Source organism: Pristiophorus japonicus, chromosome 18 (assembly GCF_044704955.1).
Source record: "Pristiophorus japonicus isolate sPriJap1 chromosome 18, sPriJap1.hap1, whole genome shotgun sequence".
NCBI lineage: Eukaryota > Metazoa > Chordata > Chondrichthyes > Pristiophoridae > Pristiophorus > Pristiophorus japonicus.
In genome coordinates, this window is record NC_091994.1 from 32,554,810 (window position 1) to 32,575,924 (window position 21,115).

At 41.4% G+C, this 21,115-nt stretch overlaps 1 protein-coding gene across 4 annotated transcripts in view; it reads right to left on the reverse strand.

Moving 5' to 3' along the window:
• Positions 1 to 21,115, reverse strand: part of slc1a6 (solute carrier family 1 member 6) — a 164,142-nt gene that overhangs the window by 53,326 nt on the left and 89,701 nt on the right. For all 4 annotated transcript variants that reach the window (XM_070859838.1, XM_070859839.1, XM_070859837.1 and 1 more), the window contains one exon: positions 11,845 to 12,105. In XM_070859838.1, the coding sequence (XP_070715939.1) occupies positions 11,845 to 12,061 (217 nt within the window). In that variant the 5' untranslated portion in view covers positions 12,062 to 12,105. The remainder of the gene's footprint in view (positions 1 to 11,844; positions 12,106 to 21,115) is intronic.

The window sequence follows — 21,115 nt, forward strand, 5'->3', positions numbered from 1 at the left end:
AAAGGAGAGTGGGGCAGCGAAAATGGAGGAGGAGGGAAGAGAATGGAGAAACCGCTATGGGAAATGTCAGCTTGTTATCATTAAGTACCATTTCTTAGGGTAGTGCTCAAAATCGCATCTTGCAAACAGTGAAAGATAAATTACAACTCAATTTACATGTGGCACCAAATGTATCAGTTATAGCTTTTACTATTATGGCACTGCAGTTGATGACATGATCTACACCACTATCTATATTGCTCCCTATATCTATTCACACAGAAAATGACTCACTAAGCCGGATCTTCCTCTCCTGGCATTGTCTAGGGAAATTTGGGTATACCACGCTTAAAGTGCGTTACACGAGGACCTCAACTTCAGTGGCTGAATTTCTTGTCAGGCCTAATTTCAATTCAGCTGGCACATGGGCACATGCGGGCACACGATTGGGCCCAGCTATGAAGGGAAGAGGAAGTCGGAGCATTTCTGGAGCCTTAAAAGCAGCAACAACATTAAAGGGGGAAACACAATGGAAGCACCATAAAATAAATAGCAATAGTTCATGAAATGTTTTATTAAAGTGCCAACTGTTGACCAGTATTGGAGAGTGCTGAAATTAATTATAGCCAGCCAAAAGTTGTAATTTTATTTGCTGTGGTTTTCTAATTTTGTTAAAATGAACATCCCTGTCTGTTCTCATTTGGTTAAACAGGATGTTCCTGGTCAATGTGCGTGTCGTCTCCTGTACCTTGGAAGTGATGGCTGCAGCACTCCAAACAGGTGTCATGCCTCGCTTGGAGATAATCTTGGAGGGTGTTGGTGAAATGGCAACACCATGGAAAAAATCTGTACATGCATGCATGCACACACAGATCTCTTTACATAAAGAGTATCTAATGTTTAATTGTGATTTCAGTGCATTTAAATATGAAGAAACAGGAATGAACAAAAGTCTGTGCCCACAAAATGATGCTGTGGGGATTGGAGGAAGGTGATGGTTTAATTGTAAGGATGTTCCTTTTATAACAGGATGTAATATTTTGTAGTTTGACTGAAGGATTTTTATTCAGAGAGGGATGGAATAGTGGATTGGTTAGGGACAGGGGGGGATAGCAGGTGACTGGTTTGTATCTCAGAAGAAGGTGCCTTGAATCAGGGCCAAGCAGATATCTCTTGAAGCTCTCAAGACTCCTCCTGGTTCCACTTCGTGTCTGATTCAGATTTCTTGTTCCTCCTCTCTCAGCTCCTCTTCAGGTGCTTCTTCTTGTTATTCCTCTAGTTGGATTTCTCTTTTTATGGCCAAGATATGGAGACAGCAGCGGACAATAATGATATGGCCAGACCTTGGCTGGAGAGTTCAGCAGGGCACCCCAGACTGCCGAGGCAGTGGAATGCCTGCTTTAAGATTCCTATTATGTGCAGAATTATGGCCCTGGTTGCTGAATGGGCACCACTCCTGTTGTATTAGGATGCAAAGGGAGCATGTACTCTTGATCCTCCAAAAGTCAGGCTGTCACAGCAGAGGGATCCTCAAGAAGGATATAGAGGCACTGGAGAAGATGCAAAAATGATTCACAAGGATAATACCAGATCTGAGAGGATATATTTATCAGGAAAAGCTGAACAGGCTGGGGCTCTAAGGCTGAGGGATGACCTGATAGAGGCCTTTAAGATTATGAAAGGGTTTTAGGGGAGACGTAGAGAAAATGTTTCCACTGTGGGGAGTACAAAACGTTGCGTCATAAATATAAGATAGTCCTGGATAATTCAAATAGGGAATTCAGGAGGAACTTCTTTACCCGAATGTGGAATGTGCTACCGCATGCAGTAGTTGAGGCGAATAGCAGAGATGAAGCTAGATATGTACATGAGAAAGAAAGGAATTGAAGGATATGCTGATCGGGTTAGATGAAAAGGGGTGGGAGGAGGTTTGTGTGGAGCATAAACAAGTTGCGTTGAATGGCCTGTTTCTGAGATGTGGACTCTATGCAATTCCACGTAATAACACCTGGAAATGTGAATGAATCATACACTGATCACATGATTTATGATCTTTGTCATTCAATTATTTGGGCATTGATGGAAAGTTCCCCTTGCTATTCATGCAAGAGACATATTCCTGGGGGACATGGGTTCCATTCACTATTCACTGCACTCTGAGAAACCTACCATGGGAAAATTCAAGGGTGCTACTGTGAAGGGGATTAGGAGACAAAGATGTACTGCTTCGCTCTCTTAAAAATGGCATTTGTAACCTGGGTTATGCACCAAGAAACAGCAGGCTGGCTTATGCTGCTCAGATTATCCATTGTACCTTACAAAGCACCAGGTGCAAAGATATTGAGGGCCACTGTGACCGTGAATAGAGCAGTGCCTATCTGGGAACATGGCTACAGGTCTCCATAACGCAGGGCAGGAGGTCTTTCATCACATCCTTTATGAAGCTCAGGCAACAAATGCACTGTTCCCGGGCAGGGGCGGACTGGCTTCCCCAGAAAGGGCATGGAATTCTTCTGGATTCTCATAGAAATGCTTTCTCAATTTTTTGTCATCTGCCATCGTTTTCTCAGGAACTGAAATTTTCATTATCCAAACAATATGTTTAAACAACAAAACAGAACAAGCTAAAATTACATATTGCACACCAACAGGATTACATTCATCCATTATAGTGTATTTTGCTCTCTTTTAATGCCTTCATTACAGTTCTTACTTGAAGGCCTCAGCCTCTCCTAAAACCCTGGGCTTGGATTTGATTGTCCAGAGCTGTAACTCTGGAAGCTGAATTTGGATTGTGTAGTCTGAGTTTGACAGTGTATCTAATTTCCCAGGATGTACCAATACCCTTCAGTCAGTTGTTTTGATGGAATAATTTACTTTAGCTTCTAGCAATTTCTGCTCAATAGCTGTTTTTCAAAGAAGAGGCCAAATTTCAAAAGATTTATTGAGGTATAATTAATATTGAATATGGTTAAAACAAGCTGTGTGCGAGAGAGAAGAGTGAGAGATAGAGAATATTATAGTGTTCTGGCTACACAACTGTTGTAATTTTTTCATTTGCATTCTATAAACTTTAGAAAGTATATTAAGCTGAGAGAGAATTACAAAGGGCAAGAGATTGTGTTTTTCTTCAGTAATATTACTTCAATTTTCGAAAAGGTTATTTCGCCTGTGTTTTCCTGAGAGAAAAGGTCATGGTCAACCATCTACATCACCTTTGAGACAAAGATACTAATCTCCAACAGCTTTAATAGAGATTGGGAGAGAGCGAGGGAGAGAAAGGCGAAGACAGATAGAAAGAAAGGTGGCGTGGTAGTTTCAATCCTCATTCTAATTTGATTTCTTTTGTTAAAAAATAAAGCAAGTTGAATTTTGAAAACAAACAAAGCTTTTTTGAGGAAAAGGAAGGTAGGAAAGGAAGGGGAGCAGAGAAACTGGTTCAGGGTGAAAAGGTTACTGACCTCTCATCATGCACTCAGAGGAAAACAAGTGAGAGTGGGGTGGGGGGGGGGGGGTGGGGGGAGAAGAGAGTGGTTTGGGGGCTCAGGCTGGGATGAGTGACAGCTGTGCAAGGGGAGGATACAGCAGTTAAGCAGTTATAGTTGAAATGGTACAATGTAGGAGTAGTGTTGAGAGTCAGAGGTGGTTGGAAAGAGACATAAGCATTTTAGTTGAAAAAGTTAACATGAGCCTGGCAGCTCATTTTACATCTCTCCCTATTTTTATATCCATAGAATTCAATGATCGTGAGCCTCCCCCACAGCCTCCTCTCCCAACTACCCCCCAACCCCTCCAAGATCACCGCCACTCCCAACCCCCGATCCTCCACTTCTGACCTCCAGCTTCCTCTCCAAGCTCCCAATCCTCCTCTCTGGCCTCAATCCATGGCCTCCGCTCCCGACCTCAGACCCTCTCCCCTCCCAACCCCAGATCCATTCCTCCCGGCCCTTTCTCGTGACCCGTGGCCTCAACTCCCAACCCCCGATCCTCTCCCCTCCACCCTCCGCTCCCAACCCCTGGCCTCCACTCTTGATCCCTGATCCTTGCCCCCCCTGCTTTTTTTCCCTGACCCCAGATCCTCTCCCCAGACTCTGCTGCTGACCCCCGGGCTCTATTCCCAGCCCTTGGCTCCGCTCCCAACCTCCACTCCGCCCTTCAATCGCCGCTGTCCACACCAAGGGTCACAAATTCTGTCGTTTTCCACATAAAATTATTTGTGAAAAAGAGTTACTTTTAATAATGGGTGTTTTAAGAGCAATATTATCTAATGGCAAAGGTGGATAAAATGCTTAACAGAGAATTGTTTTTGCCAGAGACTGAACAATAGACGATTCATTAGCTTGTCTAGGTAAGACAGGCTTGCACTATGGCGCTATAATGTTGCAGGACCCTCTCATTTCTATTGGTCAATATGAGAGGCTTTTGTAAATCAGATTACAGGCACCATACAGTCATTCACGGCAGGTTTAAAAGGCAGAAGACTTCAGGGTTACAGGCTCTACCCTAGGCTGTAGGACAGCATGCAGACAGATTATTCTGTTTCAGTCAACTAAGATGGCCAACCAGAGTGGAGGTAATGTTGCGTGTTCCTTATTTTGTATCATTACATGAAGTCTGAGCATATTCTTTATTCTATACGTTTCACCTTACTGTGGAATAAAGCAGCTTATGGTTCAAACCAAATTTCACCTCATCAAGTGTTAACTGGGTCCACCTTCAGAGAGATTGAAGAAGTACATGTACGTAAGACATGGAGATCTAGTGCAGATCACAAAGGAGTTTCAATATTACATTCCCAGGGTCTGAGACCATACAGGAAGATATAGGATAGAGTGATCTAAGTTCCATAAAATTAAGTTGCTCAGACTGTTTATGGAAGTGACTGAAGCCACCAATCTAAGAAGGTATCTAGAGCAGACCCAAATTCGTAACATGCAGACTATGACGTTCAGTTAAATCTATAATAGATGTTAAAAGACACAAAAGACAAATCAATCGATAAATGTAATCATGTTATTAAGAAATATGCAATTGTTTAAATTATTTATTTTGTTTAAACCCAAATTTAGGATATTAGAAATTTCAGTTACTGAGAAAAAATGATCGTTGAATTTTTTTTCAGAAAGCATTTTGAGTGATTTGTGAGGAAAAGATAATACAGCACCATGTGACGGTATTACACAAATCAGTGATTAGATTAACACTGGAAACCAACAGGGATCACAGGGAAAGGTCAAAGTTACAGGTAAGTGTGAACATTTTGAATTTCCATAGGACATGTTTACACAGTGGTTTGCAATGTAGTTCACAACATATACCTATTTTAAAATACGATGGATATGGTTACATATTTCTGTCCATCAACATGAGGGATGCCAATGCTGGCAAAAGGAACATATACTGTCCCATCAAGCAGTCCAAAGCCAGCTTTGGTATGTGAGATGTAGAGTAAAGCTCAGTCAACACTTCCAGGGCAGGCATTTCCTAGTTAGTCAACAGTTAATCTCCCTCTGCTTTTAACCATCAGGCACTTACAGGTCAGGTAAGGCACAGTCAGGTGGTAAGTAAAGTTCCCTCTGTATTGTCCATCAAGCACTCCCAGGTCAATTATAGCACGGTGAGATACAGAGTAAAGTTGCCTCCATCAAGAGCTGCCAGGTCATAGGGAATAAGGCAGATGAGCTGAGAGCACAGATAGACAATTGGGAGTATGATATTATAGCTATTACTGAGACATGACTGAAAGAAGGGCAGGTATGTCAGCTCAACATTCCTGGTTACAGGGTTTTCAGATGGGATAGAGAGGGGGATAAAAGAGGAGGGAGTGGGGAGGCATTGCACAGTATTGATTAAAGAAACAATTACAGCTGTGAAGAGGGATGATATGTTAGAAGGATCATCAAATGAGGCTATATGGGTTGAATTGAAGAACAAGAAAGGGGAGTGTACTATAAACCCCCAAACAGTCAGAGGGAGATAGAAGAGCAAATATGTAGGCACATTTCTAAGGAGTGCAAAAACTATAAGACAGTAAAAGTAGGGGATTTCAATCACCGTAATATTAACTGAGATAGAATTGTTGTAAAAGGTATAGAGGGTGCAGAATTCCTAAAATGTATTCAGGAGAACTTTTTTAGCCAGTATGTAGCAAGCCCAACAAGAGAGGGGGTGATTCTGGATTTAGTTTTAGGGAATGAAGCTGGGCAGGTGGAAGGAGTATCAGTGGGAGAGCATTTTGGTGGCAGTGATCATAATTCAGTTAGATTTAGGGTAGTTATGGAAAAGGACAGAAATAGACCAGGAATAAAAAAAGCTCGCAATTGGGGGAAAGCCAATTTTACTAAGCTGAGATGTGATTTAGCCAAAGTGGACTGGAAACAGCTTTTTGAAGGTAAATCAGTGTCAGAGCAGTGGGAGGCATTCAAGGAGGAGATAGTGAGGGTTCAGAGCAAGTATGTTCCCTTAAAAAAAAAAGGGTAACACTAACAAATCTAGAGCCCCCTGGATGTCAAGGGGCATACAGGGTAGGATAAAGAAAAAAAGGGACTCAATACTGCAGAAGCGCTAGAGAAGTACAGAAAGTGCAGGGGTGAAATTAAAAAGGAAATTAGGAAAGCAAAGAGATAGCATGAAAATATGTTGGCAAGTAAAATCAAGGAAAATCCAAAGATATTTTATAAATATATTAAGAGCAAAAAGCTAACTAAAGAAAGAGTAGGGCCTATTAAAACCATAAAGGTGATCTGTCTGTGGAGGTGGAAGACATGGGTACGGTATTTTCTTCCTGAATATATTGCGTCTGTTTTCACAAAAGAGGACAATGCAGACATTGCAATCAGGGAGGAGCAGCTTGAAATATTAGATGAAATAAACAGTGAGAGAGGAAGTATTAAGGGGTTTAGCAGCTTTGAAAGTAGATAAATCCGCAGGCCCGTATGAAATGTATCCCAGGCTGTTAAGAGAAGCAAAAGAGAAAATAGCAGAGGCTCTGACCATCATTTTCCAATCCTCTCTGGTTACAGGTATGGAGCCAGAGGACTGGAGGACTGCTAATATTGTACCTTTGTTTAAAAAGGGAGAAATGGATAGACCGAGTAATTACAATCCAGTCAGCCTAAATTCAGTGGGGAAAATTATTGGAAAAAATTCTGAGGGAAAGGATAAATCTTCATTTAGAAAGACACAGATTAATCAAGGACAGTCAGCGTGGATTTGTTAAGGGAAGGTTGTGTCTGACTAATTTGATGGAATTTCTTTGAGGAGGTAACAAGGAGGGTTGATGAGGGTAGTGCATTTGATGTAGTGTATATGGATTTTAGCAAGGCTTTTGATAAGGTCCCTCATGGCAGTCTGGTCACGAAAGTAAAAGCCCATGGGATCCAAGACAAAGTGGCAAGTTTGATCCAAAATTGGCTCAGAGGCAGAAAGCAAAGGGTAGTGGTTGATGGATGTTTTCGTGACTGAAAGGCTGTTTTCAGAGGGGTTCAGTAGGGCTCAGTATTAGGTCTCTTGCTTTTTGTGGTATATATCAATGATATAGGCTTGAATGTACGGGGTATGATTAAAAAAGTTGCAGATGATACAAAAATTGGCTGCGTGGTTCAAAATGAAGAAGATAGCTGTAGACTGCAGGAAGATATCAATGAACTGGTCAGGTGGGCAGAAAAGTGGCAAATGGAAATCAATCTGAAGAAGTGTGAGATCATCATCATCATAGGCAGTCCCTCGAAATCAAGGAAGACTTGCTTCCACTCAAAGTGAGTTCTCAGGTGACTGAAATGTCCAATACGGGAATTACAATCTCTGTCACAGGTGGGACAGACAGTCATTGAAGGAAAGGGTGGGTGGGGAGTCTGGTTTGCCGCACGCTCTTTCCACTGAGTGTGCTTGGTTTCTGCATGCTCTCGGCGATGAGACTAGAGATGCTCAGCGCCCTCCCGGATGCTCTTCCTCCTTGAGGCGGTCTTGGACCAGGGATTCCCAGATGCCGGTGGGGATGTTACACTTTATCAAGGAAGCTTTGAGGGTGTCTTTGAAACGTTTGCTCTGCCCACCTAGGGCTCTCTTGCCGTGTAGGAGTTGAGAATAGAGCGGTTGCTTTGGAAGTCTCGTGTCGGGCATGCAGATGATGTGGCCCGTCCAACGGAGCTGGTCAAGTATGGTCAGTGCTTTGATGCTGGGGATGTTGGCCTGATCGAGAACACTGATGTAATGCATTTGGGGAGGGCTAACAAGGCATAGGAATACACATTAAATGGTAGGACACTGAGAAGTGTAGAGGAAGAAAGGGATCTTGGAGTGCATGTCCACAGATCCCTGAAGGTAGATAAGGTGGTTAAGAAGGCATGCGGAATACTTGCCTTTATTAGCCAAGGCATAGAATACAAGAGTAGGGAGGTTATGCTTGAACTGCATAAAACACTAGTTAGGCCACCACTGGAGTACTGCGTGCAGTTCTGGCCACCACATTACAGGGAAGATGTGATTGCACTACAGAGGAGATTTACGAGATTGTTGCCTGGACTGGAGTATTTTAGCTATGAGAAAAGATTGGATAGACTGGTTTTGTTTTCTTTGGAACAGAGGAGGCTGAGGGGTGACCTTATTGAGGTGTATAAAATTATGATTGGCCTAGATAAAGTGGATAGGAAGAACCTATTTCCTTCAGCAGAGGGGTCAACAATCAGGGGCACAGATTTAAAGTAATTAGTAGGAGGTTTAGAGGGGATTTGAGGGGAATATTTTTCACCCAGAGAATGGTGGGGGTCTAGAACTCACTGCCTGAAACGGTGGTAGAGGCAGAAACCCTCACCATATTTAAAAAGTACTTGGAAGTGCACTTGAAGTGCCGTAACTACAGGGCTACGGAGCAAGTGCTGCAAAGTGGGGTTAGGCTGGATAACTCTTTGTCGGCCGGCACGGGCACGATTGGCCGAAATAAGAACATAACAACATAAGAATTAGGAACAGGAGTAGGCCATCTAGCCCCTCGAGCCTGCTCCGCCATTCAAAAAGATCATGGTTGATCTGGCCATGGACTCAGCTCCACTTACCCGCCCGCTCCCCATAACCCTTAATTCCCTTATTGGTTAAAAATCTATCTATCTGTGATTTGAATACATTCAATGAGCTAGCCTCAACTGCTTCCTTGGGCAGAGAATTCCACTGATTCACAACCCTCTGGGAGAAGAAATTCCTTCTCAACTCGGTTTTAAATTGGCTTCCCCGTATTTTGAGGCTGTGCCCCCTAGTTCTAGTCTCCCCAACCAGTAGAAACAACCTCTCTGCCTCTATCTTGTCTATCCCTTTCGTTATTTTAAATGTTTCTATAAGATCACCCCTCATCCTTCTGAACTCCAACGAGTAAAGACCCAGTCTACTCAATCTATCATCATAAGGTAACCCCCTCATCTCCGGAATCAGCCCAGTGAATCGTCTCTGTACCCCCTCCAAGGCTAGTATATCCTTCCTTCAGTAAGGTGACCAAAACTGCACGCAGTACTCCAGGTGCGGCCTCACCAATACCCTGTTCAGTTGCAGCAGGACCTCCCTGCTTTTGTATTCCATCCCTCTCGCAATGAAGGCCAACATTCCAGACGCCTTCCTGATTACCTGCTGCACCTGCAAACTAACTTTTTGGGATTCATGCACAAGGACCCCCAGGTCCCTCTGCACTGCAGCATGTTGTAATTTCTCCCCATTCAAATAATATTCCCTTTTACTGTTTTTTTTCCCAAGGTGGATGACCTCACATTTTCCGACATTGTATTCCATCTGCCAAACCTTAGCCCATTCGCTTAACCTATCTAAATCTCTTTGCAGCCTCTCTGTGTCCTCTACACAACCTGTTTTCCCACTAATCTTTATGTCATCTGCAAATTTAGTTACACTACACTCTGTCCCCTCTTCCAGGTCATCTATGTATATTGTAAACAGTTGTGGTCCCAGCACCGATCCCTGTGGCACACCACTAACCACCAATTTCCAATCTGAAAAGGACCCATTTATCCCGACTCTCTGCTTTCTGTTAGCCAGCCAATTCTCTATCCATGCGAATACATTTCCTCTGACTCCGCGTACCTTTATCTTCTGCAGTAACCTTTTGTGTGGCACCTTATCGAATGCTTTTTGGAAATCTAAATACACCACATCCATCGGTACACCTCTATCCACCATGCTTGTTATATCCTCAAAGAATTCCAGTAAATTAGTTAAACATGATTTCCCCTTCATGAATGCCCTCCTTCTGTGCTGTAAATTTCTATGATTCTATATATAGAAACATAGAAAGTAGGTGCAGGAGTAGGCCATTCGGCCCTTCGAGCCTGCACCACCATTCAATAAGATCATGGCTGATCATTCACCTCAGTACCCCTTTCCTGCTTTCGCTCCATACCCCTTGATCCCTTTAGCCGTAAGGACCATATCTAACTCCCTCTTGAATATATCCAATGGACTGGCATCAACAACTCTCTGCGGTAGGGAATTCCACAAGTTAACAACTCTCTGAGTGAAGAAGTTTCTCCTCATCTCAGTCCTAAATGGCTTACCCCTTATCCTTAGACTGTGTCCCCTGATTCTGGACTTCCCCAACACCGGAACATTCTTCCTGCATCTCACCTGTCCAGTCCCGTCAGAATTTTATATGTTTCTATGAGATCCCCTCTCATCCTTCTAAACTCCAGTGAATACAGGCCCAGTCGATCCAGTCTCACCTCATATATCAGTCCTGCCATCTCGGGAATCAGTACAGATAAAGTAGCGATACTAATTAAAACTTGCTCTACATTGGTCCATCAGGTCAACTACTTGCATATTTAGATGTGAAGTAATGATTGCCCTATGCTATTGCATCAAGCAATAGTGTAGAGTAATCTGGGGGTGGGAGGGGAAAGGGTGGTGGTGTTGGGGTTGGAAGGGCTCCCCTGTCTCCAATTGTAATCTCAGCCGGAGATGAGTGGAACCCAGAGAGAAATGATGTAAATGGCCACTTCAGTTGTTATGCTGTTTCCTTGTGGCAGGAGATCAGGAATTTCAAGCCAACATCTTTTAGGTAACTTGACCAAGTTCAATGTACAAGTCGAAAATAAAGTATGGGAGCAAGGAACCAAAAAAATGGAATATGTGTTAAGTAGAAAGGTGATATAGCATGCTGATCAGGAAAGGCATCTGGTTATCGAGGATAAATCTATGAAATTGTCAACAGTATACTTAGCTACAGTAAAACTGGATTGCATTAACAGAAAGATGGAGTACACATCAAAGCCTTTGTTGCTGCATAAGGCATTGTTCTATCCCCATCTGGAGCACTCTGTGCAGTTGTGGTTACCTAAATAAGAAGAAGGCTGGCATTGTCCTTTAGAGGCTAGAGTTGAACAAAGAAAGTCATTTCAAGTATCAGAAATTTAAGTTACAAGGATAGGTAAAGGAATTTGGGCTTATATTCTTTGGGGAAAAGACATTTCTAGTATTCCAGTCTTCATCTGGCGAGTGCAAAAATTCCCAACCATAAAAACGTTTTAAAATTGGGTACTTCCATGCAATATTTTAAAATTCCTTTGCCGCTGGAACATATTTCATGGAATGCAACTGGTGGGCTGAGAAATGTGGAACTAATGCATTGATCACAGAAGTTGCGGAAACCAATCCACTATTATTATGCCTGATGTGTTATGTGGAATTTGACTCGGACGTTTTTATGGTCACAGCAACTGCATACAAACTTTTGTTCAAAATGATTCTATTTGGTTAAATCGAGCGGCACAGTCTTAATTTTTCAGTCAGACTGCTTAAGTAACTTGTGTCCAATTGTTTCTATTCACAACATTCGCATTCCCCGGTTCCTATCGTATCCGAATTCCTTACCCAGTACGACCGCAAAGATAGTTAAAAGGACAAATGCATTTTTCTTGAGAAAGCTCTGCACGTCCTGCCGGCTGATGCTGCTGAGACTTTTCTTGGCGCGGCCAGCTCGCTTCCGCAGCGCCTTTTGCAAGCGCTGGACGCGGCTATCGGCGGCGGTCCGCTTGGCCGAGTCCTCGTTCAGGAAAAGACTGTTGACATTGGTCTGCCGTTCACTCATGATCAACTCCAGCACCTGGTCCAACAAGCACGACTCGTGGGCAACTTCGGAGAGAAGAGAGAGGAGAAACCAGTGAAATCAAGTTTGCCAGACAAGTACGAGTGGAATTTAACCTGCACAGGAAGAGGTGGGTTTCAACCCCCCCAACCTCAAATACAAAATCATTACTGAGGTCTCGGCATCAAGTTGCAACCAAGTGGAATCTTTGATCTTCCTGTTACTTATACATACTACACATGGTGGGGTGTTTCAGTATGAAGCATGGTACTGTACATTTGTTCCAATGTGAGACCCTTCATTAGTATTACATCTTGGGCATTTGGTTTCACTTCCTTAAATAAACATATTTTTCAAGCTCTTAATGCCCTGAACTAACTTATTGTATCTGTCTAAAATCTGAATGAAAATGGTTTATAGGACAATGGGCTATAAACTCCCCTTAGAGTTTTTACAACTTCCCTTCGAAGTAATACCATGCAGTCTGGATTTCAATCACTCTGTCAAATAAATCATGGGTTGCACCGAATAACAAACCTGTTGAAACTGTGAAAAGTATGGACTGCAAGACCTATCGGTGAAATGACCGAATCAAAATATTCATAGTTTATATTTAATCGTCAGCGTTTAACGGTCAACAGTAGGTAACCTGAGAAAAAAACACAAATTCATAAACATGAGCTCACAAAACCCAAGCTGGGATCTTCAGAATATTGGGGCACACGGTGCTAAACTGAGCACTTTGTGTGGGGGAAAAGCATGAAACTTCGCACACTAACACTTTGACAAGTATCAATTATTTTTAAATATGAGCAGCCCTAGTGTTGGACAATTATGGTTTAATCTTTTTTTACCTATTGTCCGAAGATAGATTTTGAAAGTATTTAATTATAAAAAGAAGAAAGTGCTTTTAGCACAGATTTTAATATTTCTTTGTCAAGTACATATATATCACACATATACTTGACATATGCGGCCACAAATTACTGTCGGTGATAACAGTGAATGAATGCTGAACACGTTGATATTCCAATGTCTGTTATTTTAACAGAGGCATTAATCCATTTAAAATAAATAAAAAGATTAGACATTCACCTGTCATCACCCAAAATATTTTCTAGCCTATAATTAAAGCTATTAAATAACATAGGAACATTGACCATATATATTTGTGTACATGCAAATTATGGGATATGAATTCAGTCTCATCTATAAACCAATATTAGAATCTGGTGTTGTGGTGGTAGCAACTTCCAATTTAGCTTTATACACAGTGCTAACAGGTTACTCTTCAATACATGGACCAAAATGGAAGCACAGTGCAGTACACTTAAAGGCTGTCTTTGCAGCTTGGGTTGTCATGTTCAATATCCCATTTGCATTGACCAGGGCTTGGACAGCATTCCAAGTTGTCCAAATAGTTTTCGTGGTCTTTGTTGCAATAACATGAGGCTGTACTGTGTCATGTAAATACACTAAATGCAGGAATAGCCAGTGATTATTCAGGATGAAGGCAATTTCTTGAACAATTATGTAGCACAAGTTCTTGCCAAATCCAAATGCAATCCAAAATTCACAAATGTTCAGTTTTTCAACATTTGCCATAGAGAGCAACAACGTCTGTTTTTACGATCCTATGGCTTCTTTATGGAAACAAGATAATAGTTTGTTTCATATTCTTTTTGGCACCTGAACAAAAATGACTGTGGCACACACCTTCTTTTCATATGCCACATACCACTTAGTTGGATAATTGAATAGTTTATGATTCATTCTCATTAACAAGATAAAACACATTCTTTCCAGGTTCCAGAGCTACAAAATGGGAGTATGAAAAGAAACTTGCAAGGCTATCAAAATCAACACAATTTTTTTTACAATTATATTAGTAAAAAGAGGTTGGTCAGAAACAATGTTGGCCCCTTGAAAACTAATAACGGTAATATTGGCAATGATAATATTTACAGTAAAGAGGATAGCACACCAGAAATCCCAAGGAAACTAATATCAATAAAATTAACGTATGCAAAATAACAGTAATGAAGAAAATAATGGCACTAAAGAGCGACACATCCCCAGGATCAGATGGGTTCCATCCCAAGGTTTTAAAGGAAGTAGGTGAGCACATTACAGATGCCCCAACTATAATCTTCCAAAGTTCTCTTGATTCAAGAACAGTTACTTTAAATTGGAAAATTGCAAATGTCACTCTCCTATTAAGCATGGTGAGAGAGGGAAAATAGGGAATTTTGGACCATTTAGCCCAACATCTGTTGTCGGGAAATTACCAGAGTCTATAGTTAAAGATAGGATGACTGAATACCTTGAAAATTTTCTCCTGATCAGAGAGAGTCAGCAGGGATTTGTAAAAGATAGGTCCTACCTGACAAACCTGATTACACTTTTCAAGAGGTGAGTAAAGTAGTGGACAGGTGAATGTCTATCGATGGTATTTATATGGACTTCCAGAAGGCATTTGATAAAGTTCCACATAAGAGACTGTTAACTAAGGTTGAACCCTACAAAATTGAAGGCAATTTATTGATCTAGTTAGGAAATTGGCGGAGCAGCAGGAGACAGAGTGTAGGGATAATGGGTAAGTACTCTAATTGGAAGGATGTGACTAGTGGTGTCCTGTAGGGATCTGTGTTGGGGCCTCAACCATTCATTGTATTTATTAAATGATGGGATAGAAAACTACATATCCAAATTTGACGATGGCACAAAGATAGGCGGCATTGTAGATGAAAGCATAAAATTACAAAGAGATATTGATAGATTAAGTGAATAGGCAAAACAGCGGCAAATTGATTTCCATGTAGGCAAATGTGAAGTCATTCACTTTGGACTTAAAAAGGATAGAATAGGGTACTTTCTAAATGGTGAAAATTTAAAAACAGTGGAAGTCCAAAGAGACTTGGGTGTCCAGGTACATAGATCATTAAAATGTCATTATCAGGTACAGAAAATAATCAAAAAGACTAATGGAATGCTGGTCTTGATATGTAGAGGACTAGAATACAAAGGGGTAGAAGTTCTGCTGCAGCTATACAAAACTCTGGTAGTACAGTGAGCAGTTTTGGGCACCACACTGTCGGAAGGATATATTGGCCTGGATAGGAGTGCATCATAGGTTTACCAGAATGATACCCGGACTCTTTCAATATCTCACCAGCCTGCAGAAGATCATAGAATCACAAAATGTTACAGCACAGAAATAGATGATTCGCCCCATCAGGTACATGCACGCTTTTGTTCTCCCAGCCTGCTGCTTGAGGAAATGATGACCTTGTTGACAACAGAATTCCCCATACTCGTCAATATTCTTTTCTGAGCAGCTAGCAAATTCATTGTGTCTGCTTAAACAATGGTTATTTAGAGAATTTCACATTATAACCACCCTCTGTGCAAATACATTTTTTTAACCTCACCTTGAATTGTTTTTGTGATTATTTAAGTTTGTGCCGTTCTTTACCTGCTGCTCACCAGTGGGAGCAGTCTTTCACTATATAGTCTTAATATAGCCTTAACCAATAACAAGCTTGAAGACCGCTATCAGGTCGCCCTTAACCTTCTCAGCTCCAGTCAATAAGGCCCCAACATCTCAAATTTCTTTTCATAGCTGTAACCCATCATTTTTTGTCAGTGGTAGATCTGTATGCTTTTATATCCTTCCTACAATAAGCTGCCTAAAAATGTACACAATACTTCCAACTCAATGCAGCACAACTAACATATTGTACAAGTTCCATATTAACATTGCATTTGTATTTTATGCCTCTAGAAACAAAATGAAGGTTTCCATTTGCCATTTTTATGGTCTTAGCTACATGCACTGCCAACTTTAATGACCTGTGCAGCTACACACCACGAATTCACTGCTCCACTACTCCATTTAAAATATTAACATTTAAGGTGTATTTCCTTTTCCCATTCTTCCAAACTGTATTATATCATATGTTTGTACCTTGAACTGCATCTGCCACCCATCTGTCACTCCTACTAGTTTCTTACAGTCTTTCATAGTCTTTGTCACAATTTCATTTTGATATTGTTTTCTCAATTTCCAAGTCCAGATCATGTATGTACATAGTAAATAAGAGCAAACACTATCCCATTCCAAGAAAGTACCTAATTTTGACTGGAGCAAAACATCAGCTATTAGAGATAATAGAATCAATTTTCCTCTTCAGCATGTCCCAATTATTGCCCGTTTCCAGTGCATTCCGATGAGGAAAATGAGGTGGAGACTGGAAACCGAACATACAAAAAAATGGGCAGGAGAAAAAAACAATTGCGCTTCTAGCCTGTCCCATAATAATTGTGGTGCCTTATGTATCATGATACACTCATTCCCCACGCATCCAGATCTATATAAACTCCTGGCAGAGGCAAAAATGCAGATAAAAACCCAGGCCAATTATGGGAAAATAATTTTGAAAATTCCTCTCTGATCCTTTTCGGTGATCAAAGCTATTCCAGGATATCATACTGATCCTGATTTATATTACAGTATACCTGCCTCTTGTGCAAGGTGATTTCTATCTCAATCAGAAACCAGTCCAGCTCTCTCTTGAAGGAACACAACCAACGCTCACCCTACAAGCCTGCAACCTGTTCCACAGATCCACTATTTTCTGGGAAAAGAAGAACCAGCTAACATCCAACTTAGTTCTGTCCTTATATAATTTGTAAGCGTGACCTGATGTCCTCCTTAACCTAGTCAGTTGAAATCATTGGTCCATGTAAACACAACCTAGTACCCTTCATTATTTTATAAACCTCAATCAAATTGCCCCCGAATCTACATTTCTCTAAAGTATACAGACCCAGCTCTTTGAGCCTATCAGGGTAGATAAAAATGTGTTTTAAACTGGGAAATCAATCTTGTGGCCCTCCTCTGGACCATTTCCAAAGCCACAATTACATAGAATATACACCACAGAAACAGGCCATTCGGCTCAACCAGTCCATGCTGGCGTTTATGCTCCACTATGCAAGGAGGCCAAATCTGGACACAGTATTCTAATTGAAGCCTAACCAGGTTCTTTAACAAAGACAAAATGGTATGCATTGTTTTGTAGTGAATTGTCTTGTGAATAGAATCTGGAAACCTGTTTGGTTTAGATATAGCTTCATGGCATTGGTCATGAATCTTTGGAGAGTGATACACTATAACATCCAGATCTTTTTTTAACCACTGGCTTCAATTCTGTTCCCTGTAGGGTGTCTTTATATTTAGTATTAGACCTGCATAGCACTATACTTCCCTAGGTTAAACATCATTTGCCAAACACACAGATCTACTTGCACTGGTTAAGCATCCTCTACAGTCCTAACACATGCACATAGCTTGGTATCGTACACAAAGTTGTTGTTCATTCCTCCAGCAACTACATCTAGGTCATGAATGAGGATAGTAAAGAGCAAAGGTCCTAATACCAATCTCTGCAGGCCTCACAGGTAACCGATCTCCAGGCATTCAGCCAATTCCCAATCCACTGCAGCAGATCACTACTAATACTGCAAGATTCTATCTTGTAGTGAAGCCTCGTGAGGTACGTTATCAAAGGGTTTCTGAAAGACCAAGTAGACAATGCCTACTGCCAAATGCACATTTCTTAGGACAGGACAGGCAGGAGTAGGAATAACCTGCCTGAAAGAGATACGCGATTTAAATTATATTAAAAAGATGTGAAAACACTTTCTGCATCATTTTCCTCCATTAGTCATAAAGATGAATATTTCAATATCTATAAATAACTTGGATTAGCAATTGCTGGGCTGAGGTACAAAGCTCTTTGTGAGAAATTATGTTTGCTGCAAATTTTTTGTGGATATTAAAGCAATGTAGTGCTTACCCCGCTCTGCCTGCCTGTGGGAGAAGAGCTCACCCCCGGAGATGGAAAGAAGTACAGGAAAGGACGTGAAAAGCTAGAATTGGACCGTGAAAAGGCAAGGGATAGGTGGAAATTTAAAATGGAGTTAAATCACTTCCTGTTCCAAAACTGAATCCAGTACTCACAAACTCAAAACCCTTCCATCTACACCTCTCTTCCAACCACACCTTCAGTTGCCTTATTTCCCTTTGTTTGTCTGACTTTACATATGGCACAGATAGTATCCCCAAGGACACTAGTCTTGAGATTTTGCCTTTCTTCCAGCACCCCATATATCTGTACAACACTCTTTCCTCAGGCAAAGCAACATCATTAGTTCCCACATGGATTACCACCACTATGACCATTCATCCAATCTCCCAAATGCTTATCTGCACGCTTCTTGACGTCTTTCAATCTTGTACCTGGAAAGCAACATACTGTAGTAGACTCCAAGCCTCAGCCACAGATGTAACTGTCGATCCCCTTTCATTAAGTTTCCCACCACTAATGTCTGTCCCCTCCTATGCCCATTGTCTTTTCCCCCCACCCCCACCAATCCCAATACTACAATTTTACAGAGATCCATGATTCACATCATCTCGACTAACTTTTACGTTCCTTCAGAAACTACCTCCAGGATATCAGGGAAAATAAATTAGTGTTTCCCAAAGTAGGAGATCAACAGGTGTTGTGGGAGGCAAGTCCGTAATAGAACAAACAATTGTAGAGCGACGTTGGATGGAGCAGCACTGATGGCTGGACCTATTCTTGTGACACTGTTCCTCAACGAAACCCTCACATCACAAACCAGCTAGCCTTGGGGGACTTCCCTTTTGTTTGCCTGTCTCCTGGCTCCCTTTCTTTTTCTTGTCACCTTCTTCCTACTCTTCCTTTCCTCATATTCTTATCTTGGTGTAATCATGCTATGGAAAGTCTGATCAAAACAATTTTCCCTGGCCTGTAAACTATTTGATGTATTGTTGTATATGTCAGCTGTGGCTCAGTGGGTAGCATACTTGCCTCTGAGTCCGAAGGTTGTAGGTTCAAGTCCCACTCCAGGGAACTTGATAGCACTCTGGGGATTCGAGCACAAAAATCTAGGTGTCACTCCACTGCTGAAGGAGTGCTGCACTGTCGGAGGTGCTGTCGTTAAACCGAAGTCCCGCCTGCTCTCATGTAAAATATCCCATGGCACTACTTCGAAGAAGAGCAGGGGTGGTATCCCTGGTGTCCTGGCCAATGTTTATCACTCAATCAACATAACAACAAAAAAAATTATCTGGTCATTATCACATTGCTGTTGTGGGAGCCTGCTTGTGCGCAAATTGGCTGCCGCATTTCCTACATTACTAGTGACTAGACTCCAAAAGTACTTCTTTGGTTGTAAAGCACTTTGAGACGTCCGGCGGTCGTGAAAGCGCTATAGAAATCCAAGTCTTTCTTCCTTATTGAGCTGCATCTTAAGTTCAGCAATTCACTGCTCACGTTTAGTAACTGAATAATTAATGCAGGCGTTTTTATTCTGCACCTGCTCAAGCATGCATACATTTGGTACACTATGATACAGACCTCCTTTAAATACCTTTCACCTTTGTCGTTAAAAATACTTCATACCTGAAAATTATCATCTCTCGCACCTTTTTTGTTTAAACAAAAAAACAAAAGCAAGCAGCCTTTCTTGGGTGGGTGAGTGGGAAAACAATACAGGAGCAGTCGGGACTTTAACAAATGAAAAAAATGGATTACTATGATACTCTGACCTCCCATTCACAGTGACATTTGAACCTCAGGCAGTTTCAAATGCAAGTCGAGGGAATGTTAGGAATTTCATTTGTTTTAAAAATCGGTTAATGCATCAGTAGAATCGATCATAACAGGTATATATTTTCAGAACAAAGCCAACCGTAATAATGAAACTAATCATTATAAAAAAGCAGAATCTAATTGTACAAAAATCAGTACCTAATTATTCCAACAGACAGAAAAAGAACACAGGTAAACCTGCCTTTCTCACAGCAGAATCAATTCCAAGCCGTATATTGACGAGCTCCTCCATAGTGGCAAGGATTCAAATTTTTCATTTCTATTAACATTCATAAAATACAATCTTGGATATTTTTGATCAATAACTTAACGACCATGACATTAGTAAGAAATAGCAGCCAACGAATTCCAGGAACTAATTGCATGGTTGTACGGAACTTCTTCATGCCCTTGTACAGCAAAAGGAAAAAATAATGTGCATTTATATAGCACCTTTCATGATCTCAGGACATCCCAAAGCACCTTACAAGTTACAGCCAATTAAGTACCTTTGAAGTTTAGTCACTGTTGAAATGCAGCCAATTTGGGCATAGCAAGTGTCCACAAACAGCAATGAGATGATTTCCAGAAAATCTTTAGTGATGTTGGTTGAGAGATAAATATTAGCCAGGAGAATTTCCCTCCTATTCTGCGAATCATGCCATGGGAACTTTTATGTCCATCCGAGAGCGGAGATGGGGCCTTGGTTTAATGTCTCATCCCAAAGATAGCACCTCTGACATTGCAACACTCCCTCAGTACTGCACTGAAGTGCCAGCCTGGATTATGTGCTGAAGTCGCTGAATGGGATTTGAACCAATGACCTTCTAACTCAGAGCCCAGAGTGCTATCGACTGATCCAAGGCTGACACCTAATGATGACACAGTGGCAGTGAACCTGCCCGAAATGTAAATATTCAGTGGTGTGCAGGCTGTGCAAATTCAGCCTGTGTGGCCAGAATTACACTGGGGAGGAAGGGGTTAAGTTGTAGATATGCACTGAGTGGTTGGAACACTGGGGGGTGTATTTTGGGAGAGACAGAAGCCTGGTGCGACATGAGATAAAACTTGCTGCTGCTTAAACGGGCCATGCAAGATAGAACACAACTGAGAGCAGCAGTCATGTTTCCCCGACCCTTCCGCTGAAATTATGGCAGACAAGGGGGAGAATCCCTACGGAAATTCACTCCCTTAATCATTACTTTGTTATTCCATAGACAAAGTTTTCAAAGTCCATGATTGGATACATAAAAATAAATATATTTCTTTAGAAAACCATATGCTCTTGTAAAATAGGCTGGGGTATCCCACACATCAGTCAATTTTAATGGGATTAACCCTGATTTTTGTAGAACCTGTCCAAACTACAATT